This window comes from Dendrobates tinctorius, unplaced genomic scaffold (genome assembly GCF_039654945.1).
Source record: "Dendrobates tinctorius isolate UK_male_01 unplaced genomic scaffold, ASM3965494v1 ptg000082l, whole genome shotgun sequence".
NCBI lineage: Eukaryota > Metazoa > Chordata > Amphibia > Anura > Dendrobatidae > Dendrobates > Dendrobates tinctorius.
The window spans coordinates 17,612,666-17,640,163 of NW_027361750.1; the positions used below are offsets into that span (position 1 = coordinate 17,612,666).

The 27,498-nt window shown below is 45.3% G+C and overlaps 1 protein-coding gene across 2 annotated transcripts in view; it reads right to left on the reverse strand.

The window, feature by feature from the left end:
* CHD7 (chromodomain helicase DNA binding protein 7) overlaps nucleotides 1-27,498 on the reverse strand; it is a 206,157-nt gene that overhangs the window by 73,637 nt on the left and 105,022 nt on the right. For both annotated transcript variants that reach the window (XM_073583948.1, XM_073583947.1), the window contains one exon: nucleotides 5,545-5,716. In XM_073583948.1, coding sequence (XP_073440049.1) covers nucleotides 5,545-5,716 — 172 coding nt within the window. The remainder of the gene's footprint in view (nucleotides 1-5,544; nucleotides 5,717-27,498) is intronic.

A 27,498-nucleotide genomic window follows, 5' to 3' on the forward strand; every position in this document is an offset into this window, starting at 1 on the left:
GTCCGCTGAAGCGTAGGTGTGGACTTTGTAGAATTTCACAAACGTGTGAACCAATGACCAGGTTGCAGCTTTGCAAAGCTGCAGCGCGGAAGCTCTGTGGCGTACCGCCCAGGAAGCACCCACTGACCGGGTAGAGTGCGCTCTGATCCCCGGAGGAGCCACTCAATGCTTAACCCGGTAGGCCTCCAAAATTGCCGATCTGATCCAGCGAGCAATAGTAGCCTTTGAGGCCGGGTGACCTTTCCGCGCCCCATCTGGAATGACGAAAAGAGAGTCTGTCTTTCGCAAGGAAGTCGTCCTAGACAGAGACTCTCAGCGCCCTGACCAGATCCAGCTTGTTCAAGGACCGCTCCCGAGGATGAGATGGACTCGGACAGAAGGAAGGCAGAACAATATCCTCATTGAGTGAAAGGAGGACACCACCTTCGGAAGAAAAGAGGGCGGAGGCCGCAGAACTACCTTATCCTGATGAAGTACCAAAAAAGGTGAGCAGCAAGAAAGAGCCGCCAATTCCGACACGCGCCGGATGGAAGTGATGGCCACCAGAAAAGCTATCTTCCAAGAAAGGATAGAAAGAGAAACATCCCTGAGAGGTTCAAAAGGAGGACCTTGCAGAACCTCAAGAACCAGATTAAGATCCCATGGAACCACGGGCGCTCAGTACGGAGGAGCCGTGTGAGCCACGCCCTGAAGAAAGGTTTTGACCTGAGGACGGGAGGCCAACGTCTTCTGAAATAAAATAGACAGCGCCGAAACGTGACCCTTCATAGAACTGCGGGCAAGTCCCGCATCCAACCCTGCCTGAAGAAACGCCAGAACAGAAGGGAGCGAAAAGCACATGGGCACGATGTCATTGGCCTCACACCAGGTGAAATAGGCCTTCCAAGTACGATAATAAATTTTGGAAGATGATGGCTTTCTTGCTCGGATCATGGTATGAATTACTTGATCGGAGAATCCTGCCCGTTTCAAAACCTCGGTCTCAACAGCCACGCCGTTAAATTGAGCGGCCGAGAATTGGGGTGGCAAATCGGGCCTTGAGACAGCAGATCTGCCCCGTCTGGAAGCTTCCAGGGGGCGTCCGCGAGAAGGTTGACAATGTCCGCGAACCAAGACCTTCTGGGCCAATTCGGGGCGATGAGAATGACTGGAATTCCTTCTGCTTTGATCTTCAACAGCTTGGGAAGAAGCGGCAGAGGAGGGAACAGGTAGGGGAGTTCGAACTGCGACCAAGGAACGGCCAGAGCGTCGGCGCCCACTGCCAGAGGGTCTCGAGACCTGGAAACAAACTGTGGGACTTTCCTGTTGAGGCGAGACGCCATCAGGTCTACATCCGGGGCTCCCCATCGACGGCAGAGCAGATGAAACACCTCCGGATGTAGGGGCCACTCTCCCGCCGCGAGACCCTCGCGGCTGAGAAAATCAGCAACCCAGTTGTCTACGCCGGGAATGTGTACCGCGGAAATTGTCGGGACAGAAATCTCTGCCCAATCAAGAATCTTGGACACTTCTGCCAGAGCTGAGACACTCCGTGTCCCTCCTTGGCGACTGACATATGCCACCGCTGTGGCATTGTCTGTCTGAATCCGGACAGGCAAGCCCCTGAGCAGCCTCTCCCAGTGGACGAGAGCCAGATAGATCGCTCGTATCTCTAGGACGTTGATCGGCAGAGCTGATTCCTGAGTCGACCAACGACCCTGAACAGTGTGATTGCGGAACACTGCACCCCAGCCGAGGAGGCTGGCATCCGTTGCTACAATCTGCCAGTGAACGGGAAGAAAAGACCGCCCCAAGAGGATGAGAGGTGACATCAACCACCAGTTGAGTGACCGCTTGATCCGGCATGAAAGACGAACAGGGCGATCCAGGGACAGAGCCGAAACGTTCCACCTCGACAGAATGGCGTGCTGGAGAGGTCTGGCGTGAAATTGGGCAAAGGGAACTGCCTCTATCGCCGCCACCATCTTTCCCAGGACCCTCATAGTTGTTCGGAGGGACGGAAATCGTGTGGTCTGCAGCGATCGTACATCCTGCTGCAGGGAAAGAATCTTCTCTCGTGGGAGAAAGACCCTTCACTGACGAGTGTCGAACAGTAAGCCCAGAAACACAAGACGTTGAGTAGGAATCAGACAGGACTTTTTCCTGTTGACGATCCACCCGAAATTGGAAAGGGTGTCTAGGACGATCGTAAAACTTAGGCGAGCCTGTTGAAAAGAGGAAGCTTTGATCAGAATATCGTCGAGGTACGGAAAAAGAACGAGACCTCTGATCCTCAACAAGGCCATCAGCGCAGCCATGATCTTCGTGAAGACTCTGGGAGCGGTGGCGAGACCGAAGGGCAGCGCGACGAACTGGTAATGTTCCTGGCGAATCGCAAAACGCAGGAACTTCTGATGTCCGGAGAATATGGAAACATGTAAATTGGCATCTTGGATGTCTATTGAACACATGAATTCCTGCTCTTCCATGGAACCGATTACCGAACGAACTGACTCCATCCGGAAGTGTCGGAGGCGGACTCTCGTGTTGAGAACCTTGAGATCCAAGATGGGTCGGACCGCCCCGCCTTTTTTCGGTACCACAAAAAGGTTCAAATAAAACCCTGTGAACCGCTCCGAGTCGGGAACGGGCACAATCACCCCGGAACTGAGGAGAGAGGCGATGGCCGTACAGAATCGCGGGATCAAGGCTGGATCTTTTGGAGGACGGGATTCGAATAAACGATCACGTGGAAGAGAGACGAACTCTATCTTGTATCCTGACGATACAACCTCCCTGACCCAAGCGTCCTCTACTGAGGCCAGCCAGATGTCCCTGAAGAAGAGGAGTCGACCTCCCAATTGGAAGGGACCCTCGGGAGTCCGACGATAGTCATGCAGATGTAGACCGTCCAGATCTGGATCTGGATGGTCTGCCCTGGGAAGAGTGGGATCGCCAAGAGGGAGTGGGCCTGAAGGAAACTTTCTTTCTATCTTGGCGCGCCTGCGGTCTTTGTTGGTTGGATGGGTTCTCCGCCGTATTGAAACGGCGGAAAGCCCGAAAGGGTCGAAACTGACGCCTTAGTGGAGGTCTGCGAGGCTTGGACTGAGGGAGGAGGGAACTCGTGCCTCCGGTGGCGTCCTTAATAATCTGGTCCAATTGGGATCCAAAGAGGCGTACTCCCTGAAAAGGCAGATTAGTAAGAGACTTTTTAGAAGACAAGTCCGCCTGCCAGGCCTTGAGCCAAATTGTACGTTGGATTGCCACAACGTTGCTTGACGCCTGAACTGCGCAGGATGCGGCATCCAAAGAAGCAGAAAGCAAATAATCCCCCGCATGGGAAATCTGATTGGCAAGATCGGCCAACCTCTCTGGTTGTGCTTTATCTAGGATGCCCTGACAAAGATCCTCTGCCCAAGTAGCTATGGCCTTTGCTGCCAAAGATGAAGCAAAGCTTGGACATACCGCCGCTGAAGCCGCTTGAAGGCAGACTTAGTTAGGGATTCTATAATCCTATCATTAGAATCCTTAAGAGACGCCATGCCTGAAAGGGGGAGAACCGTGTTATTAGAAAGTCTGGACACGGGCGGGTACACCGAGGAAGAAGCAGACCAGTTGTCCGTGAGCTCTTTAGCAAACGGGTACAGTACGCCGAGACGCTTTCCTCTTTGAAAGCGTCTGGTCGGATCTTCTCTTTCCCTGGTAAAAATCTTTCCAAACTCGGAATGGAAAGGAAATACCCTGGAGGGTGTTTCCGCCCGTCTGAACGAAACCTCCTGATCTGAGGATTTCGCAGGGGGGTCAGCAATCTCGAAGGTATGGTGAATCGCTGCAATGAGGTTCTGCACCGTAACCTTCATGTTCGCATCCTGGTCCGAATCCAGCTCTAAAATCCCCTCAGAAGACCTGTCCGAGAACGCTTCACCTGACTCGGGAGAGGAGGCCTGGGAAGGAGGCTGCTGAGAAGGACTCTGCGGTGAGATGGGACGAGGAGAGGCTTCCGGAGCTGCCTGGGTCTTTTGCGACTAACGCTGGCTGACTCAGAAGGAATCTCTTGAGACCTGCTGGACCCTGCAGAAGTGTCCAGGGGCAACTTATCCAGAACGGCTACTAGGGACTGAGACACCCTGCTGAGGTCTGCCACTGATTGTGAAAGATATGAAGCCCAGCCAGGCATGGGGGGTTCACTCTCACCTGGGGCCATAGATGGCTCCTAGGTGGCGTCAGGCTGAATTGGATTGCTACAGTCCAGGCAGAGGGGAGTGGACTGACCTGAGGGAAGTTTGCGATTGCAAGAAGAGCACGCAAAGTACTTGACTAGAGTGCAGGGGGGAGCCGTAGAGCGGGTACGATCAGATTTAGAGTTAGACAGTGAAAACTGAGGTAGTGCCGGAAGGTTGGGGGACAGAAGGCAGAGGAGGGTGTCAGTCTGCAGATGCAGAGCTACTCACGGTCCGGTGTCCCCAGAGACAATGCTATCCGACTTGTCTGCAGCTGCAGGTCAGAGCGAAATCCGGCTGACAGAACGGTGTCCGGCTGACAGGCTGGGAAGATGGCGACCGCCTGAGAGGAATGGGGAAGACGCGCGCTTCCAGGGGAAGAAGGGCGGAGCTAACCGCCAGGCTGAAAAAGGCACCGCTCGCTGGACAAAAACAGGCTGGGGTGCAAGAAAGAGGCGGTGGGAGGTCCTGGAACGGGCGGGAGAGAAGCCCGATTAGTAGAAAGGGGCGGGAGGCGTGGCCGCGATGCTGGAGTAGGCCCGAAATGAAGCTGGTGCCTAAAGTAATAGCGGCGGCCGCCTGTCAGCACGGGGTCGGCGCGGAGGTGCCGCAGCATGAGCGCTGCCGCAAAAGAAACCAGTCAGGGGAGAAGGGAACTGTAAGAGAGAGCGGTAGCTGCCTGGATGCGCAGGATGACCGCAGGTGTCCGCAGCGCTACCGCATTCCTGCTCCAAGGAGAACGCCGCCACCGTGCCCACTGAGGAGACCAAAGGGTCCCAATACTCACCCGTCCCGGGTACCATGTTCCTGAAGGATGTCTGCATCTCGTCCAACCGACAGGCTCTGGTAGGCGAGTGGGTGGGAGACTGACAAGGACCCTATGAATCGCTGACACGTCTTCGTGTTGGCGTCCGCCTGGAAGGCTGCTGGTCCTGCTACGGAGAACTGCGAGGATACGGGGTGGCAGTACACGCCGTACTCACAGACTCCTTGTGGGAGTACAGATGTGACTATTCACTCTGTATCCCTCCGGAAAAACCTGAAAAGGAACGACGCACATCGAGGTATATATGGGTCTAATCAAAGACCCGTGTCCACCTCCTACTGACACTAAGCTAAACTGAGGAATTCCCTGCCGGTCGGTGGGGTGTACACTGCGAAGGAGGAGCTAACCTTTTTTTGTGCATAGTGTCAGCCTCCTAGTGGCAGCAGCATACGCCCATGGTCTCTGTGTCCCCCAATAAGGCGAACGAGAAAGTGTCAATTCGGAGGATGGGGCGAGGGTGAGTACCTTGCATTAGCCATCTATACACATTTATAAAAGTAATTTACATCCTCTTATTACCTGGATGCCAGAGTCATCCTCTTCCTCTGGTGGCGGGGAAAGAGGGGGAGTAGTAGTAGTAGTTGTAGCATTGTTAGTAGTAGTTTTGTCCAAATCTGAACCTTCCACACCTTCAGGCTTAACCTTAACAGCTTTCTTCTTTTGTGCACTTCCTTCAGCATCAGACTTATTACTGGAAAGTGAAAAAAAGAAAACTTGATTAAAGTTCATGTTTATTCATAAAGGATATGGTATAAGGCGTTACAATTAAGTGTTCCTGCAGACACTCACTCCTGCCAAACCGCTCAGCAAACAGTGTGCACCATGCTATAAGGTAGCCGTACACCAAGCTAGGTAGGGCCGGATGGTTGCCCTGCAACTGGCCCATCAGGAGTGTAGTTGTGCCTCTCCACATGCCATATCAGATGGACAGGAGTCACAATACCTTCATGGCCAGCATTGTGAATGCAGATCTGGCACATGTTATCCTGATGGATCCCACTGACTGCAATGAAGTGCCCGGTTTCTGAGTACATGACGGCAAACACTGGCAGCAGACAAGGTTCTTGCCGTCAAAAAAAGTATACCCCAAATGGAAGAGCGATTTGTAGTCATTATTCTTACTAAAATATCCTCCTACCTTCCGCCAGTAGGGCTACAATCTGCTCACAGGAAGAAAACATAAGGGTATGTTCACACAACAATCCTAAACAGTCAGGCTAAACAAACAAGGTTTTTTAGTGGAAACCGCTCCAGGAAATGCCAGCAGGTTTATTTCCCCTGAAGAGCCTAGGTGCACGTTACGCAGATATCTACTGGTAAGGTGTGCAAAAGTTTTTTGTTGCGTTCTTAGGCTTTTTCTTTCGCTCACTTTCAGTTGCCTGGAGGGCCCCGTCACACATAGCGACGCACCAGCGATCCTGACAACGATATGACCTTGTCAGGATCGCTGGTGTGTCGCTACATGATCGCTGGTGAGCTGCCAAACAACACACGAGGGTAACAAGCGACGCACGTCACTTAGTTACCCATGGTGTACCTTAGTTACCAGCGGGCTGGTGCAGGGAGCTGGTAACCAAGGTACACATCGGGTTTCTAAGCGCTGCACGCCGCTTAGAAACCCTGTGTTTACCTTCGTTACCAGCGCCAGATCGCTGATCTCCCGCCTGTCACACGCAGCGATGCGTGCTGGCCCAGCGGGAGATCAGCGATCAAAAAAAATGTCCTGGCCATTCCAGGACGATCAGCGATAACCGGCAGGGGGGCCGGTCGCTGGTAAGTGTCACACACAGCGATCTCGCTGGTGAGATCGCTGTTGCGTCACAAAACTTGTGACTCAGCAGCGATCTCGCTAGCGAGATCGCTGTGTGTGACGGGGGCTTTAAGTAGTTAGAAGACGTTCAAAAGCCTGATCATATGAACAGCAAGTAGTTTTTACAAAGAAATTAATATGCTAATTCTTCTGCACATTTTCTGTATGCTTTCTCAGGCAGGTTTCAGAATGGACCCGCTCCAAACCTACTTGAAAAAAGATAACTCTTCGTATGAACCCAAATTTAGGACATAAGAGCAGAAGACCTGTAAGGGCCCATTAAGACGAGCTAATGGCAGCTTGTTCTTCAGATGTCCGCCAGTATGTTTAAGCTCCATTCACACATTGCAGCAGCAAAAAAAAGTGCAGTTTGCTGCAGAACATTGTGCTTTTACATCTGTAATGTGTAAATGCGGTAAACAAGCCAGTAATCAACAAGCAATCTAACAACTCCTCTGATGCCATTAAAGTCCGTCTGATTGTCTATATAAAAGCCAAATGGGTGGTCGTTTTCTAACAGTCTATATATAGATGGGTCGACCAATATTCCATGTGTACAGAACGATCGTTAATGATATTGTACATGCAGAGGAGAATCGTATTATCGGCAGCACATCATCTGTTTGGACAGGACGATGAGAAATTCAAAGCCGACATGAAGGATCCAATCACCCGATAAACAAGCGACAAACTGATAATCAGCAAAAGAGCTTGTTCCCGATTATCGGTGAGTCTGAATGGGCAATTAGGATGACAGACAGACATTACAACAGACTGCTCTTGGTACTGCCATGGTAAACATGATTATCCTAACAAGCAAAGTTAAATTTAATGAATGGCAGATCAGCGTCTGACGCCGGCATCTTTCAGGTAATGGCAGGAATTACATTCTACTCTGACAGAAAAAAAAAATTCCATTTAAAAAATTCTTACAATGCAGCTGTAACAACAGCCGGTACGACGTATTATCTAACGTGTTCAAGGCTGAAGGTTGAATGATAAGTGGTGTGCATTTTTCCTCCATAATCGGGTGATTACAAAGTGCATTATTTTTTATAGTAAAAATATATATTTAAAAAAGGAAGAAAAAAAAAATCTGTACTGAAAACCAAGCCACTTGTAAGCATTACTCATTTAACTCAATTGAAGGTAAACCCATCTCAGTTCTATGCACAGTGGAAATGACAACCATTATACAAACTCTCATAAAAGCCTGCTATCTCAATCATAACAAAGGCAGGGAAACGGCAGGCCCAGGCACAGTTTATTACCAGACAGCAGAGGAAAAAAATCTCTCTGGGGTCATGCAGTTGTTCTAGGGAAAATTCACAATTTTTTTTCCCCAAAGAGTTTTGGAGCAGAAATGGGTCCAATCAAAACTCATGGGTTTTGATCTTCCAATGATTTTTTTTATATTTTTTTTTTTTTTTTTTAAAGCTTTTGATCAAGAAATTAAAAAAAGTCAGCATGAACATATCCCTATTTTGAAAGTTACCACATCATGGTGCCTTTACTTTTTGACTTGTCAGGCCCATGCTCAGGTTGCCGCAGTGAATGGAGACTACGAGAGTGGTCAGCAGAAAATTACTGTATAATAAATAAAATCTAAATACCGAGAGCATCATTATCAACATCTACACATCCAGCCTTTCCACTGGAATTACTCTTTCAAATAAACTTTTCTAGACCAGTTCACCGAAAACCTTGTTCTGTGATGAGATTTAAAAAGACCAAAACAGATAAATAAAAGGGATCAGGCAACAAGCTGAATGTTTCTTGTGTATATGGGTACAGCCGTCCAGTTGGATATACTGCCTCACCACACGTACAAAACAAAAAAGTCTGCACTACAGTGTATGCAATATCCTTCAAAATGTCCACCATAGGAGAAAAGAGAAGACAGATGAAGGAAATTATCTACACCTTTTTTTTCTTTTTTTTTTTTACTGGCCACCTCAAAGCGTAGCATTTCCTCTCACTGCCAGCCCCCCTAACAGAAGACCATTACCACATACCATAGTACACCAACAGCAGATGAGAAAGTGTTCTTTTCATTGAGTCATTATCAGCATATCAGTATATGTAGCTGCCGAAGCACAGAAGTGGCCAATGGTTAGCTCCATATCAGATCTTGAAGGAAAGGGAAAATAAAACTCATCTATATGACACTTTTTTTTTTTTTTTGGGGGGGGGGGGGGCTGTGGTCAAGCTCTGATGAGAACCAAAACGTTGGCCAATTTTTATTTTTTTTTTTACTGCTGGAGCTAAACATGCTGATAACGCAATAAAACTAACATGCTACATTTCATCTGCAATTTTGGAGTGCCTTGGTTTTCCTTCAATATTGTGTGCAATAATCCCTACCAGAGAGACCCGGTTCGTGCTGAGAGTGCTAACCACACTGTCTCACTACATAGCCATATACCATCGTGGCAGACATTAAAATCTATGGATAAGGGGCCAATTACTGTCGCTAAATAATACGCAAATGGTGCCGAATATAAAATCACATGTGCAAAGGAGGAGTTTGTGGAGCATCTTTCCTGGCCTAGACGCGCGGTGCAGGCTGCAGCAGCAGGGGACAGGCCTGAGAAATAGACAACTTGTTGCTTGTATTTGGTATAAAGCCTCTTTCATCCTTATCTGATTACATTCTCTGTGCTCTGCTCCTAGCACAATGAAAGACTATTCTGTTCGGACATGGCACTGCAAGTTCAATCCCCCACCAGGCCACCACCCTTCTGTATATGCCATGCAGACCACAGATGCCAATACCGGGTCATCTCTTGGATTTCAGAAGCCTCTGTGCAATCCATAGACTCCAAAAAATAATTAAAAAAATGAAAAATAATGATCATCCCCTTAAATGTGTCGGACGTTTTTGTCAGCTCTATATTCATATAATGTCAGCGATCCTCAGGCCAATATCGCATGAAAAGAAATGACCAGTTATTTCACCAACGTAAACCGCAGGAATCACTGCAAATCAGCGATCGCTCCGGATCAACAAGCTTTCATGCACTACAGGATCTACTATATGGAAGCAGTGCCCCTAGTGGTCATTCTGGAAAGACATCTGCCTCTTCTCAGAGATGAGCTTTTCAATTAAATGTCTCACAGATAAGACCTTTTTTTTTTTTTTACGCCAGAAGAAGTCAGAGTGTCTCTAAAGTATTCTAGCTATTCCATACATATGCAAGAGAATACAGGTAGGGAACGTGTGTTAATTGTGTAAGAACTAGCACACAAGAACGCAAAGTGATTAACTACCAACAAGAAAAGAACGCAAAAAACTGTTTAAAGCCGTCATTCGATCAGTGGGTGAATGTGCGCCCTGCACAGCAGAGTAGCTGGGCGGCGGGGCCGGGCGGTGCATGGAGCTGCAGCCGGCTGCTCCCGCGTGCATGGCCCTATCTGACATGTCTGCATATGTATTGAGTTCCTCTCAGGTGATGACATCAGCGGCTCTTTCATCATCTGTTAATTTATAACAAGCCTGTGGTTTCTGTCTGTTTTTATGAGCGTGACACTCTGGGCTTGACCCACATACACACTTTTCCTTTGGGAAATACCTCTCTCTGCCTCCCAATTGCGTAATAACGGCTCACAATGACACAAGCTTTGTGACCTTCATTTATTTGGAAAGAAAATCAATAAAAAAAAAAAAAAGTGATCACAAAATAAGAAAAAAAAAAATTATAAATTAATAACTTTCAACTGCCAAAGGAACCTGTTCCACTGAACATGGTGCCTGACCCCCAGACAGAAGGTTAGAAAGCAGACAGCCGAGGAGGCTGAAGTATAGGTCTATGGGAAAGTGTCATTCATTGAAATCCCTTCTCTTTACAAGCTTAGGAGTCCGGTGGGCGGTCCACGTCCGTGACTAGAACCCTGTGTATACAGAGAAACCTTTCCATCACCAAGTAGGACTACCCACTTGACTGCTAAGCATAGAAGGAGAAGGGATTTCAAGAAATATAATTTGCAAATAAAATCCGTGGAGCCTCATTTAAGAGTCTCAAACATGGGACTAGCCAGATCTTCCTCTAGGGAAGGACCCAGCCAAGGGGTGGCTCCTTTCGGAAACCACCATATTAAGTGGCCCTTTAAGTCAATATCCAGCTCTTTACGAGTTTACAGATATGACAAGGGAAATACCAAGGCCAGGTATCCATCCACAGACAGCTGTTTCGGGGTGTTGCCCCTCATCAGTGTGGAGTAGGGGCCAGAATCCTACTCCACACTGATGAGGGGAAACACCCCGAAACAGCTGTCTGTGGATGGATACCTGGCCTTGGTATTTCCCTTGTCATATCTGTAAACTCGTAAAGAGCTGGATATTGACTTAAAGGGCCACTTAATATGGTGGTTAATGGTGGTTTCCGAAAGGAGACACCCCTTGGCTGGGTCCTTCCCTGGAGGAAGATCTGGCTAGTCCCGTGTTTGAGACTCTTAAATGAGGCTCCACGGACTTTATTTGCATATTCGTTTTTCCCAGGGAGCATTGCACCTAGGATTTCACTGATTGAGCGCCTTTGCCGGCTGCCGCAGTGTTTTCTTTGACTGGTCTCCCTGAGGTCAGTGATTGTTTCGTGAAGAAATATAATTTATACTACTGTATATTTTTCTTGAGTATTCCAGAGAAAATAGGATTTCAAAAGGTCTGGCCATGGGTAGAGGCTAGACTAATCCTTGTTCCACCCTTGGCTGGCCTATCCCAGTGCTGCTAGAAGTGACTGACTAGTCTCTCCCGAGCTGCGATTTGTTCTTCCCACAGTCAACAGGTTCTCTCAAGCTTTCACAAAAATAACTTGAAAGTAAGGGAACATTTTGAAGTTTCTGTCTGACATAACTTTGCCACTACCGTGCCAATGTTTTGCTTTCTGCAGTACTCCCCATTCATTCAATGTTTAGGCTATGTACACATACACATGTAGTTTTTGATCCTGCAGATTTTTCCGCGCAGATTTGGAAAAATCTGCAGGTAAATTCTCAGGTCAAAAGACCTATGGTTTACCTGCGGATTAGCCTGCGGTTTAGCCCTGCGGTTTCACACCTCTACAATGGAGAAGGTGTGAAACCGCAGCGGAATCCGCACAAAGAATAGACATGCTGCGGATTTGAACCCGCAGCAAATCCGCGCGGAAAAATCCGCAGCATGGGCACAGCGTTTTTCAGTTTACCATTGAAAACAATGATACTGTACAACGCACCTAAATCTGCTACGGACCCGCAGAGCCTGAAACCCTGCGGATTCGCAACAGAATCCGCAACGTGTGCACATGGCCTTATAGGGTCACACACAGGACAACTGCAAATCTCGTCGTCTAAAGTTTTGGGTGCCTGGCCAAAAACTAAAAAAAAATAAACACTGGCTCCTAAAGTCAAAGGCAATTGATTAACCTCTGATAGAAGCAAAATAGAATGTGGGAGGACACTATGTACAGCGCTATGGAACATGTTGTCGCTATGCCACCAAAATAGAAATTAAAAAAAAAAAAATGGATCATATTCCAAAGTTTAGATTAGGCTAGAATCTAAACTCTGGCTTAATTATACCATATCCAGTAATTAAACCCTTTTTATTGAGGGAAAGGTTTATTCCTATACAAGAACGATTAATCTGGATACATTTTTGTATACCATTATATGTAAACGTAACAGAGTTGCTGGACTCTTCCCTTTTTATCCCACCCCTTCAACACATTTCCCTGCTTCCCTTTCTGGTTAATAAATATTTCACTTGCTTACATATCGCCATCATACTGCGCAGCGTTTACAGACTTCATCCTTGTCCCCGATTGGGAATGTAGATTGTGAGCCCCATCAGTATGTCTTTGGATTGTGGAGGAAACCGGAGAACCCAGAGGAAACTCACAAAAACAAAGGGAGAGCATACACACTCCTGGCAGATGTGGTCATGTAATTTTACCCCAGTGCTGCTAACCACTGAGCCAGTGTGCTCCACAGGAGGTTTCTGGCCTGCCTGAGCTTGCCTTAGGACGCCTGCATTACTGTTTGACAGTTAAACTGAAATCATATTTATGATCTTTTTTTCAGGATCAGTATTTTACGCATAAATTCTACGGGAAGGAATGATTAGGCTGAAAGCTGGAGTTGAGCAGCAGCTCCGACTTCCAGGATCTAAAGTCTGCAGTCCGTACATGTATGATCAGACAGACATAGGAAAAGTTTCCTATAAAAGGAGAAACCTAAAAAAGAAAAACTAAAGAATCCCAAGCTTGAGCTTTCTGCAGAACCTAATCCGGGAGTCTCCCCACAGTCCTGGTGCTTGTGGTGCCCATGGACAGAAGTCTCCCGTAGCATGAGGCTCCATTTCCAGCCTTTATTTCCGCTCTAACTGCCACAAATTATACAACACTACAGCTGAACGCTGGGCCCCTTTCCTTTCATCTGCACGCCAAGAGCAATCACATTACCCTGGTAACCGGTGCTCACGTGACCAGCACCTGCTCTTTTGGCTGGATGCCATTGACTCGAGCCATCTGCTTCCCTCAATCAGCTTTCAAACATTGGCGACACCTGCGCTGCTGCGCTTTGTGGTCCCCTTTTATTTATATATTTTTTTTATTAGTTTCCAAGTGAACCAGAGCAGAAGAGGAGGAAAAAAAAACAAACAAGCAAACAAAATTTAAAAAAAAATACAAAGCCCGAATACTGGGGGGGGACTCGTTACCTCCCAGGATCAATCCAGAGATGCTGGTATGAAAGGGTCAAAAGTAAAGCGCTGGTGGCTGTTCAGTGGCCAGCACATAAAAGGTTAACCCTGCCCGCCCTACGAGCCAGCGCCCCCTCCTCTGAGCGACTACTGAAGAGGACCAGAGGCAACTTTCAAGCTTTAACTCCATCCCAAACATACAAAGCCGTAAAGAGGAAAATCAAAGCTTTCCCTATAAATATTCATGCACAGCGTTCTTAATTTTATAGAACAGATCATCTGTAAACAGGAGAATGGCGGCTTATGTGGAGGGCAGGCCACGAGCCCGGCTTATATTATTTAGTGTCGCAATTTTTATCTACCAACACATAAACACCGCCATTATTAATAACGTTGTAGTTTCGAAAAACATTACAAAAATCATTTGTGAACTTTCAATTGCATAAACTGCAACTCCCTAATATTAGCTGGCTGTATGAGCCATTCCTTTTAAAGGGCACCTGAAAACTGTGTTCCAAATTATTATGCAAAAAGAGTTTAGGAGTGATAAGGTTAGAATTTTGTTTGTCATTTAAACTCATTGATGGTGATGTGTGTCAGGGCTCTTAATATCACTGAAAGCAATTGCAGATACCTGTGCAAATTAGTTTGGCAGGTGTGTCCAAATAAAGGCAAGACTACTTAAGAAGGCTGTTCCACATTATTAAGCAGCCTACATTTTTTGCCAAAATGGGAAAGAAAAAGGATGTGTCGGCTGCTGAGAAGCAACAAATTGTGGAGTATTTAGGCCAAGGTATGACTACAATTAACATTGCCAAGACACTTCATCGTGATCATCGCACAATCAAGAAGTATGTAGCTGATTCCCAGCACACACGTGTGCGTGCTGATAAGGAAAAATTGAGGACTCTTTCCGACAGGCAATTGCGTCAGGTTAAAAGAGCAGCTGCAAAAATGCCTTGTCATAGCAGCAGACAAGTTTTTGAAGCTGCCGGTGCCTCCAACATCCCCCGAACAACAAGATGCAGGGTCCTTCAGAGGTTTGCAGCTGTGCGTAAGCCATCCTGTCGACCACCTCTATCCACTGCACACAAGCAGAAACGGCTCCAGTGGGCCAAACGATACATGAAGACTGACTTCCAAACTGTTTTGTTCACCGATGAGTGCCGTGCAACGCTCGATGGTCCAGATGGATGGAGTGGAGGATGGCTGGTTGATGGGACATCCCATGAAAACACGGCTAAGGCGCCAACAAGGAGGCGGTGGAGTAATGTTTTGGGCTGGAACCATGGGGAGAGAGATTGTCGGCCCCTTTAGGATCCCTGAAGGGGTAAAGATGAACTCCATAATCTATGTGGAGTTTCTAAAACAGCACTTCCTGCCATGGTTCAAGAGGAAGAACCGTGCTTTCCGCAGCAAGATCATTTTCATGCATGATAATGCACCGTCTCATGCTGCAAATAACACATCTGCATCTCTGGCTGCTATGAACATAAAAGAGGACAAACTTATGGCTTGGCCACCATCTTCCCCTGACCTCAACCCCATTGAGAACCTCTGGAGCATCATCAAAAGGAGTGTATATGATGGCGGGAGGCAGTTCACATCTAAGCAACAGCTCTGGGAGGGTATTCTGTCCACATGCAAAACAATTGAAGCACAAACCATCCAAAAACTGACAAATTCAATGGACGAGAGAGTTCAGAAGCTTCTTTCGAACAAGGGGTCCTATATGCAAATGTAACATCACCTAGAATAAAGCTTTGACTTGAAAACTGCTTGATTTCATTTTGTAATAAGCTGATAATGCTTATAATTTCACAATTGACCATTTTTTTGTTCAAAATAAAAATAAAAAAGGTTGAAAACTCTGCTGTGCATAATAATTTGGAACATGCATTTTGAGTTTCTTATTTTTAAAAATATACTGTTTTCATAGGCAGTTTGTTCAAAAACATTGCAATTATACTAGAATATTAGATGACTGGAAAATAACAATGACTGCAATTCATATAGGTAATTTAGAGAAAATATGAGGAAATATTTTTTGCATAATAATTTGGAACACAGTGTAGATTCTCTCAATTTCCAACTGACCCCGAGTAAGTGGGAGGAGAGCTGATGCCAAGATGTCTTTCACGCATCACAAAGTTAGGGATTCCTGCTCTTCATTCCTTAATTAGCACAAAACAAGTGTCAGCAGTGTGTAGGACAATAATCAGCAGTACTGAGCTATGCAGATGTGAATCCAGCTCTGGCAGGAAGTAAAAGCTTGTAAAAAAAAAAAAAAAAAGCTTTGCAGCACCAACTTTGTTTCTCCCTCTACACTTTCTCCAACTACCCACTCCATAAGGTAGTACAAGAGGAAACATATTTTGACACCTCACTATGCTGGCCGTCCATCTTATCTTTAAGCAAGATGAGTCGAGTTGTTTTCGTAAAACTGATGGCGAGTTCAGGAAGCGGGGGGGGGGGGGGGGGACAGATTTCTCTTGGAATACACATTACAGTTTCTTACAGCTGCTTGTACTATTAATTTAGCTGAAAAGGAAAAAACTATATGTGATCTTGTGATCTGCGATAAACTCTAAAGCAGGTGTCCCCAACCTGTGACTCTGGAGCCACATGTGGCATGTGTGGCTCGCAGCTGTCTACCAGGTTTAGCAACCAGTTAGGAAGGTAAGGTCTCCAGATGCTGACTTTTGCGAATATTTCAGGACAGAAGAGCAAATCTAGATGTGCATATACTGGCCTATGGGATGGAGAGATAAATATGGTAACCTGGAGAAAGGGTGACACGGATAGTCCAAACAGATACTTGTATGCAATAATCACGTGAGTGTGCATGATACAGGAATACCATATACTGCCTATATGGGATGAGGGAAAAATGTCTGTTTTCTGTCGGAACGCTTTGACTATCATCACACCGGTCATGGTGGGTTCTGAGTGTCACCACCAGGGCTGTGGAATTGATGTCCATTATGATGGAGTAGGAATAAAATGGACTGACTCCTAAAATACCGTATATATTAAATTGGGCTCAGTAGTACAATGCAGGAAGAGCTGTAATTTTTTTCAGAAGAATTTGGGAAAGTTATGAAATCTAATATATAAAGCTGTGTGTGTGTGTGTGTGTGTGTGTGTGTGTGTGTGTGTGTGTGTGTGTGTGTGTGTGTGTATGTATGTATGTATGTATGTCCGGGATTGGCATCCGCACCGACGCAGCTACAGCCACAAAATTTTGCACAGTCACACATCTGGACCCCGAGAGCGTTATAGGCTATGTTGTCAGGTGAAATTTTAACCCCGCGCGTTCCAATTCACCAAACAATTTGGCCTATTATTCTTATCATTTCTATGGTGTTATCGTCCTTCTGTAAAGCTGGAAATAACACAATTTATTACCGTGCCAACATAGACCACCCTCTGACACAGACTGCAGGGGGAGCCCAGTATCACACGATAGGATTAGATACACGGCTCAGCAGTCAGTATCACACGGGATAGGATTAGAAACACAGCTCAGTCAGTATCACACAGGAGAGGATTAGACACATGGCTCAGCAGTCAGTATCACACAGGATAGGATTAGATACACAGCTCAGCAGTTAGTATCACACAGGATAGGAATAGATACACGACTCAGCAGACAGTATCACACAGGATAGGATTAGAAACACTGTTCATGTTCAAATGTCAGTATCACACAGGATAAGATTAGATACACGGTTCAGCAGTCAGTATCACACAGGATAGGATTAGAAACACTGTTCAGACGTCAGTATCACACAGGATAAGATTAGATACACGGTTCAGCAGTCAGTATCACACAGGATAAGATTAGATACACGGTTCAGCAGTCAGTATCACACAGGATAAGATTAGGTACACGGCTCAGCAGTCAGAATCACACAGGATAGGGTTAGGTACACGGCTCAGCAGTTAGAATCACACAGGATAGGGTTAGATACATGGCTCAGCAGAAAGTATCATACAGGATAGGGTTAGATACACAGCTCAGAAACAAGATGTGCCAAAGGAGAGGACATTTTCATTCCAAGAATTCCACTCATTCCATCTGATTTGTTTTTTTATTTTAAACGCCTCCAGTTTCCAGTTCAACTGCTATTTGCAATGTCCATTAACAATGCTCAGGGACAGGCCTTGAAAGTAGTAGGGATCGATTTGCAATCTCCATGCTTTTCGCATGGTCAACTTTACGTGGTCAGTTCAAGAGTTGGAACTGCCAAAAATCTGTTTATCTTTGCACCGAAAGGAAAAACCAAAAATCTTGAATGAGTTGAAAATAAAATACTATCAATACTTGGGTAATTGTTTAGTTAATTTGTGTTGCAAATCTGTAGTGTTGAATATATGATGTGAAATGTTTTTATGTGCAATATAATCATTATAATTTGTTATAACTAACCACAGTTGGTGTTCTATAAATGTCTGTTCTGTTCCTTGTCTAAAGATCTGGGTTTTTAGTTGAGATGAATCTGTGCTGCACTTTATGTACATGCTCAGTAGTGAGGTAGGTCTGTGGGATCAGAGTCAGGGAAATTGAGGAGTCGGAGGTTGGGTTTACCGACACAGCCCTGATCACTACTGTGGGGATGAAGAGGTGCTGGATGTGGCTCGAGACGATCTCTGAGTTGAAAGTGGCTCTCAAGGTTAAAAATGTTGGCAAACACTGCTCTGAAGTTTCCAAAACAGGTAGACATTTCAGTAGTTGTTGTACTGAAGAATTTTCAGTATTCTCATTATCAGCAGAGGCAGGAATACAATGACAGGTAACTGGAGTTGGGTGGATCAATTTGTGAAATTTTGGTCCATCGGCAAAGTCAGCAGTTTCTGATGGCTAGACAGGGGGCTCGGATCCCCCTCGCACCCTTTTGATTAGCAGAGCTGGTGTGGCATCATCTGTGCATAATGCCACAGTGATCACATTGTCCCAGCCCAACTAATCAAAAGCAGCCAAGGGGATCACGGAAGGTAAGTCACTAGGCTTCCATCTAGCGACCAGAGACTACTGACCAATGGACAGGAGCAATGCAAATCAATCCACCCAACTTTATAGAGAACTCCTCTATACTCAGCTGGTAACCGGACCCATCATTCACAATAGGGAATGTCGCACCTGACACTGCTCCTCCTGCCTTCACAATGACCCTGAGGCTATGTGCACACGTTGTGGAGTATCCCACGGATTTTTCTGCACAAAAAACGCAGCTCTTGGCAGAAAACGCATGTGCGGTTTTGCCGCGGTTTTGATGCGGTTTTTCCTGCGGATTTGTATGCAGTTTTGTAAGCTAAATAAAGATATGTTATTTAACAAAAAAAAAAAAAAAAGGATTTGTGATGTCATTTCTGTCCAACCACCTCATTTACATTGGTCCAACCCACACTCCATTAGACAAAGGATGGAAGGATAGACAGATAGATGGAAGGATAGACAGATAGATGGAAGGATAGACAGATAGATGGAAGGATAGACAGATAGATGGAAGGATAGACAGATAGATGGAAGGATAGACAGATAGATGGAAGGATAGACAGATAGATGGAAGGATAGACAGATAGATGGAAGGATAGACAGATAGATGGAAGGATAGACAGATGGAAGGATAGACAGATGGAAGGATAGACAGATGGAAGGATAGACAGATGGAAGGATAGATAGATGGAAGGAAAGATAGATGGAAGGATAGATAGATGGAAGGATAGATAGATAGATAGATAGATAGATAGAAGGATAGATAGATAGAAGGATAGATAGATGGAAGGATAGATAGATGGAAGGATAGATAGATGGAAGGATAGATAGATAGATGGAAGGATAGATAGATAGATGGAAGGATAGATAGATAGATGGAAGGATAGATAGATAGATAGATAGATAGAAGGATAGATAGATAGATAGAAGGATAGATAGATAGATGGAAGGATAGATAGATGGAAGGATAGATAGAAGGATCGATAGAAGGATTATAAAATACATACAGTCATATGTAAAAGTTTGGGCACCCCTATTAATGTTAACCTTTTTTCTTTATAACAATTTTGGTTTTTGCAACAGGTATTTCAGTTTCATATATCTAATAACTGATGAACTCAGTTATATTTCTGGATTCAAATGAGGTTTATTGTACTAACAGAAAATGTGCATTCTGCATTTAAACAAAATTTGACCGGTGCAAAAGTATGGGCACCCTTATCATTTTCTTGATTTGAACACTCCTAACTACTTTTTACTGACTTCCTGAAGCACTAAATTGGTTTTGTAACCTCATTGAGCTTTGAACTTCATAGCCAGGTGTATCAAATCATGAGAAAAGGTATTTAAAGTGGCCACTTGCAAGTAGTTCTCCTATTTGATTCTCCTATGAAGAGTGGCATCATGGGCTCCTCAAAACAACTCTCAAATGATCTGAAAACAAAGATTATTCAACATAGCTTTTCAGGGGAAGGATACAAAAAGTTGTCTCAGAGATTTAACCTGTCAGTTTCCACTGTGAGGAACATAGTAAGGAAATGGAAGAACACAGGTACAATTCTTGTTAAGCCCAGAAGTGGCAGGCCAAGAAAAATATCAGAAAGGCAGAGAAGAAGAATGGTGAGAACAGTCAAGGACAATCCACAGACCACCTCCAAAGACCTGCAGCATCATCTTGCTGCAGATGGTGTCACTGTGCATCGGTCAACAATACAGCGCATGCATAACGCCTTTTTGTATGACCAAACAACTCAATCTTTGTTTCATCAGTCCACAGGACCTTCTTCCAAAATGTAACTGGCTTGTCCAAATGTGCTTTTGCATACCTCAGGCGACTCTGTTTGTGGCGTGATTGCAGAAACGGCTTCTTTCGCATCACTCTCCCATACAGCTTCTCCTTGTGCAAAGTGCGCTGTATTGTTGACTGATGCACAGTGACATCATCTGCAGCAAGATGATGCTGCAGGTCTTTGGAGGTGGTCTGTGGATTGTCCTTGACTGTTCTCACCATTCTTCTTCTCTGCCTTTCTGATATTTTTCTTGGCCTGCCACTTCTGGGCTTAACAAGAACTGTACCTGTGTTCTTCCATTTCCTTACTATGTTCCTCACAGTGGAAACTGACTGGTTAAATCTCTGAGACAACTTTTTGTATCCTTCCCCTGAAAAGCTATGTTGAATAATCTTTGTTTTCAGATCATTTGAGAGTTCTTTTGAGGAGCCCATGATGCCACTCTTCATAGGAGAATCAAATAGGAGAACTACTTGCAAGTGGCCACTTTAAATACCTTTTCTCATGATTTGATACACCTGGCTATGAAGTTCAAAGCTCAATGAGGTTACAAAACCAATTTAGTGCTTCAGGAAGTCAGTAAAAAGTAGTTAGGAGTGTTCAAATCAAGAAAATGATAAGGGTGCCCATACTTTTGCACCGGTCAAATTTTGTTTAAATGCAGATTGCACATTTTCTGTTAGTACAATAAACCTCATTTGAATCCAGAAATATAACTGAGTCCATCAGTTATTAGATATATGAAACTGAAATACCTGTTGCAAAAAACAAAATTGTTATAAAGAAAAAAGGTTAACATTAATAGGGGTGCCCAAACTTTTACATATGACTGTACTGATATGGAATTTAGATTGTGAGCCCCATCGGGGACAGTGATGATAATGTGTGCAAACTGTAAAGCGCTGCGGAATATGTTAGCGCTATATAAAAATAAAGGTTATTATTAAGGATAGATGGATCGATAGATGGAAGGATAGATAGATAGAAGGATAGATGGATAGATAGGGTTAGGGATAGGGCTAGGGTTACAGGACCTCTTTCCCGGCGGAGGGATATACAACGCGGAGGATTACCTCCGCCTGCCATTTCAGTGCTGGAGCCGCTGGAGAGCGGTCGCATCAGCTGATGCGGCTTTCCTCCTCGGGAGATCGTTGCGGGACCCTCTATATTAATTGGACTACGACGGAAAAGTAAATATAGGCTGGTTTATCATTTTATATTTATTACAGGAGATCGATGGCTTCGGGGACCTAGGTGTGTGTGGTGAGTACGTACTCTATGTTATATGTTCTGTATGTTATATGTTCTGTATGTCATATGCAGGGCTGTGGAGTCGGAGTCGGAGCTCATTTTGGTGGCGTCGGAATAAAATGGTCCGACTCAGACTCCTAAAATATATAATAAATTGGGTACAGTAGTTCAATGCAGAATTTGCTGAATATTTTTCATAGGAATATGGGAAGTTATGAAATGTCCTATAAATGGCTGTTCTATTCCTGATCTAAGGCTACATTCACACCCGGCGTTTTTGCTGCGTTTTTTGAGGATACGTTTTTCAGCTGCAAAAGCAGAGCAGCTTTTTAAAAAGCAGCATTACCTGAAAGGTCTTTGAGCTCATAGATAATGTTTTCAATAGCAAAAGCAGATTAGAAATCTGCTCTATCTATCCATTTATCCATATTTGTCTATCCATATCTTATCTGTACCAAAAAGAATGAAAGCCGGGTAGCACACAGACACTTTTTTTTTTTTTTTAGCACCAGTCAGGTACACCTCATAGCTGCCCAAAAGGACGCCCAGGACAGGCATTGCTCGTCTTCAGTAACACATCAACATCAATTGATAGTTGGAATAAATAGACTGCATTCACATCTTAAGGTGCAGGCTTTATTTTCAAGTGTAGGGGTGTGTAGTATAAGGTTCTGCAGCAGCTGAGGTGTGCAGTATGAGATTCTGCGGAACAGTATGAGGTTCTGCCCCCCCTAGTTTTGATCCTGGCTAAAACCGTTTCTTATAGATATGGAGAACCCTCAGGTAACCCTAAATGAAGGTCAATGGACACAGGTGACTGAATTGAAGGAATTGCTTAATCACCTATTTACCGTGACTAAAAAATTACAAGCTGAGGATTTAACTCCTGGCATTTTCATAAGGGAGTGGAAGAACTTGCTATTTTGCCTGTCCCAAAGAGGAGATTTAATCGCAGATGGCATTTCTGCGTCAATGAAACGGAGAGAGACACAGCTATTGGAAATTAAAATTTTTCTGGCAGCTGTTTATGAGGACCCAAGTCATCGTATATTGCTTGATGATCAACAGCTTACTAAAGGAAAAGAAGCTCTGACTGAGGTAGCAGATAGGATGAGTGGCCTACAGGAGGACAGCCAGGCGCAAGAGAACTTTGGTCCTGACAGTGCTACTGCTGCCATATCTTCATCCTCATCAGATGAGGAGTTTGACTTTGACAAGTATTTGGATGATATGGAACAGGCAAAGCGTTGCTGCAAGGAAAGAGATTTCACTCCGTCTCCTATAGCAAGCAGATTGACCATATTTCAGCAAAATGTTTCACTTGCTCTCAAAGAAAAATTCAACCGTTCATCAAAACTGACTGTGCATGAGGCAATTCCTTTATACTTGGAAAATGCTAGGCTACGTCCACACACTGCGGAATGGGGTGCGGATTTGGCCACGTGGATTTTGTAAAATCCGCAGCGGTTTCACCATCTCCACAATGGTGGAGATAGGAAACCGCTGCGGATTCCGCAGAAAGAATTCACATGTCAATTCTTTCTGCGGTTTCAAAACCGCAGGAAAACCGAGCGGAAAAATCCGCACCGTCTGCACTGCGGTTTTGTATTCCCATAGGGAATAATGGTACTGTACACCGCAGCGGCCAAATCCACTGCGGAACCGCAGCAGAATCCGCAGCGTGTGCACACACCCTTAGAGATGTTGCCCATGTGGTTACGGCTTTGCCTCCAACCCAAGTGAGTGAAGAGAGGTTGTTCTCTGGCCTTAAAATTATTAGGTCAGATTTTAGGTCATCTATAAACATAGTAACATAGTTATTAAGGTTGAAGGGAGACTTTAAGTCCATCTAGTTGAACCCGTATCCTATCCTAACCTGCCCTAATATGTTGATCAAGAGGAAGGCAAAAAAACCTCATGTGGCAAACAGTAAGCTTCACATTGGGGGAAAAAAATTCCTTCAAGACTCCACATATGGCAATCAGACTAGCTCCCTGTTCACATTGTACTACAATAAATTTTTCACTTAAATGTAAGCAATATATGTTGGAGTCGGTGGATGGGAAATTGAGGAGTCGGAGTCGCAGGTTTGGCTTACCGACTCCACAGCCCTGGTTATATGCTCTGTATGTTACATGTATGTTCTGTATATGTATATGTTGTATGTTCTGTGTGTTATATGTTGTATGTTCTGTATGAGATATATATATATATATATACACACACACACACACACATACACACACTAGCTGAAGAGCCCGGCGCTGCCCTGGCATAGTAGCTAACTGTGGTTAGTTATAGAAAATTATAATTATCCTCCATCCCATAGTCCCGTGTCCATATACCCATCATACATATCCAAGATCCCATAGGCCCGTGCCCATATACCCATCATACATATCCTCCATCCCATAGTCGAGTGCCCATATACCCATCACACATCCTCCATCCCATAGTCCCATGCCCATATACCCATCATACATATTCTCCATCTCATAGTCCCATGCCCATATACCCATCATACATATTCTCCATCCCATAGTCCCATGCTCATATACCCATCATACATATTCGCCATCCCATAGTCGAGTGCCCATATACCCATCACACATCTTTCATCTCATAGTCGCGTGCCCATATACCCATCATACATATCCGCCATCTCATAGTCCCTTGCCCATATACCCATCATACATATCCGCCATCTCATAGTCCCTTGCCCATATACCCATCATACATATCCTCCATCCCATAGTCCAGTGCCCATATACCCATCACACATCCTTCATCCCATAGTCCCGTGCCCATATACATATCCGCCATCCCATAGTCCCTTGCCCATATTCCCGTCAAACATATGCTCCATCCCATAGTCCAGTGCCCATATACCCATCACACATCCTCCATCCCATAGTCCCGTGCCCATATACATATCCGCCATCCCATAGTCCCGTGCCCATATACCCGTCATACATATCCTCCATCCCATAGTCTAGTGCCCATATACCCATCACACATCCTCCATCCCATAGTCCCGTGCCCATATACATATCCGCCATCCCATAGTCCCGTGCCCATAAACCCGTCATACATACCCTCCATCCCATAGTCCAGTGCCCATATACCCATCACACATCCTCCATCCCATAGTCCCGTGCCCATATACATATCCGCCATCCCATAGTCCCGAGCCCATATACCCATCATACATATCCTCCATCCCATAGTCCTGTGCCCATATACATATCCTCCATCCCATAGTCCCATGCCCATATACCTGTCATACATATCCTCCATCCCATAGTCCCGTGCCCATATACATATCCTCCATCCCATAGTCCGGTGCCCATAGCCCATATACTCATCACACATCCTCCAATCCATAGTCAACCATTATGACATTATAATGAGCGGCGGCAGGGCTTGCAACCTTTGATGACATCAGCGTCGCCATGGCAACCATTGTGACATCATAATGAGGGCGGTGCTTGGCACGCACACACTGCTTCCCCGGTATGCAAATAGGGGCATTGTGACATCACAATGAGGGGCAGGGCTTGACGCGCACACACTTTTTCCCCCAGTATGTAGATAGGGCCAACATTGTTTGGTGAATTGTAACGCGCGGGGTTAAAATTTCGCCTCACAACATAGCTTAGGACGCTCTCGGGGTCCAGACGTGCGACTCTGCCAAATTTTGTGGCTGTAGCTGCGACGGTGCGGATGCCTATCCCGGACATACAAACAAACATACACACAAAATTGAGCTTTATATATTAGATTATATATATATATATATATATATATATATATATATATATATATATATATATATATATATATATATATATATATATATATATCTCTCTCTCTCTATCTCTTATATGTTCTGCATCTTATATGTATGTTCTGTGTGTTATATGTATATTCTGTGTGTTATATGTATGTTCTGTGTATTATATGTATGTTCTGTGTATTATATGTATGTTCTGTGTATTATATGTATGTTCTGTGTATTATATGTATGTTCTGTGTATTATATGTATGTTCTGTGTGTTATATGTATGTTCTGTGTGTTATATGTTGTATGTATGTTTTTTTAGGTTTCTGTTGTTTTTTTTTTACATTCAACACACTAGCCGGATGATGGGACCACTACTGTCCCATCATTGGCTAATGTGTCAATCACTGTCAGGGTAGCAGGCATCGCCGGATGGGACGTGTAGTCCCATCGGACGATGCCTGCATACACATACATACATACATACACAGCCCTGCACCCCCCCCCCCCCCCCACACACACACAGACCTCCGACAGCCCCGCACGGACCTCCAACAGCCCAATGACCATCGCACAGGCCCCGCCAGACCCCCAGCCCGATGAGCCCCGCAGACCCCCGCACACGCATACACGCCCAGTCACCGCCCACACACCATACACGTACACACTCACCGCCCACACTCTTCCCCCCTCCTGATCTGCAGCGTTTCATGCACAGCAAAGCCGCAGATCTTTTTGAGAACTGTGGTTTTGCTGCGGATCAATGCAAGTTAATGGGTGCCGAAATGCTGCAGAACCGCCCAAAGAATTGACATGCTGCGGAAATGAACTCGCAGCTAATCCACGCGGATTTTTCTGCAGCATGTGCACAGCGGTTTTCAAAACCCACTGACTTTAATGCTAATGTACAACGCAGCAGAATCTGCTGCGGACCCGCAGGGCCAAAAACGCTGTGGATCCGCGGGAGAATCCGCAACGTGTGCACATGGCCTGAGGCACACTCAGAGGTTTTGGTGCCTTAAAAAAATAAAAAAAAGATCAGAGTCCGTTCATTGCTGCTAATATACATGTGGATTTCCTGGAACAGTAGGCTTGAGTCTAAAAAAGCCCAATGGCCACGGTGAAAATAGCAGGATTTCTAATTTTAATTTTACTAGCTGAAGAGCCCAGCGTTGCCCAGGCATAGTAACTAACTGCCATCCCGCTCTCTCCCTCTGCAGCCTCGCTCTTCAGCCGCCGTCCCCGCTCTCTTCCTCGCAGCTCCGCTCTTTACCCGCATCCCGCACTTTCCCTCTGCAACCCAGCTCTCCAGCCGCCAGTGGGCGGGGCTATGTGGAGTGGGTGTAGCTTGATAGATATACACACACAGCTCTCTCTCTCTCTCTATATATAGATTTTGGCATAGATTTGGGTATGAAAAAAAACCCTTAAATTTTATTGAAAGGGGGTTTTCTAGAACGTTGGTTATTTTTTTCCCAATGGGGCGAAGCACTTACAGGCAGGTAGTTTCTTAATTAACAGCTTGTTCTGCCCAGTGCCAAGTACTGTGAACTCAGAGGGGTCACAGCTCAACTGTGGCGAGCCCGCTGTTAATCAGCATGACGTCCAGCAGTGGAGCCCGTCAGCAAAGCAGACGGGCAAAGGAATTACTGCTGTGTTGAGGTGAGGCGAAATGAAGCTAGAGAGCCACTGCCTGAGCTGGCAGAGATTATCACCGGGCAAAACAGACAGGTAATTAGCAACTTGGTGCAAGTTATTAGCCAAATACGAAATAAGCAAAGTCCTGGATCCCTCATTCCCTTTAAACCACAGCTTGCCAATACATTTTTCATTCCATGTAAAGTTAAGTATTTTATTGTTATAGTCAATCCCCTGCAGTGTCAGTAATGATCGTGACAAAACTCCAGCTACTATTAGTCACCACTAGAGGGAGCTTACTCATCCTACTGTGCTCAACAATAGTAAATCCACATGTGATTAGCTCTATGCCTCCCTTAGTGGCGATTGCAGGTAGCCTGCATTTTGTAACTCTGTTCAATGTGTAAGAGAATGATAGAGGGCGCTACTAAAAAAAAAAAAAAATTGAAAAATTACACCAAGAAACTAACACGCATAAAACTTTGGCTCCAAAAACAATTGGCAACAGGTAAAGCCTTGGGTACA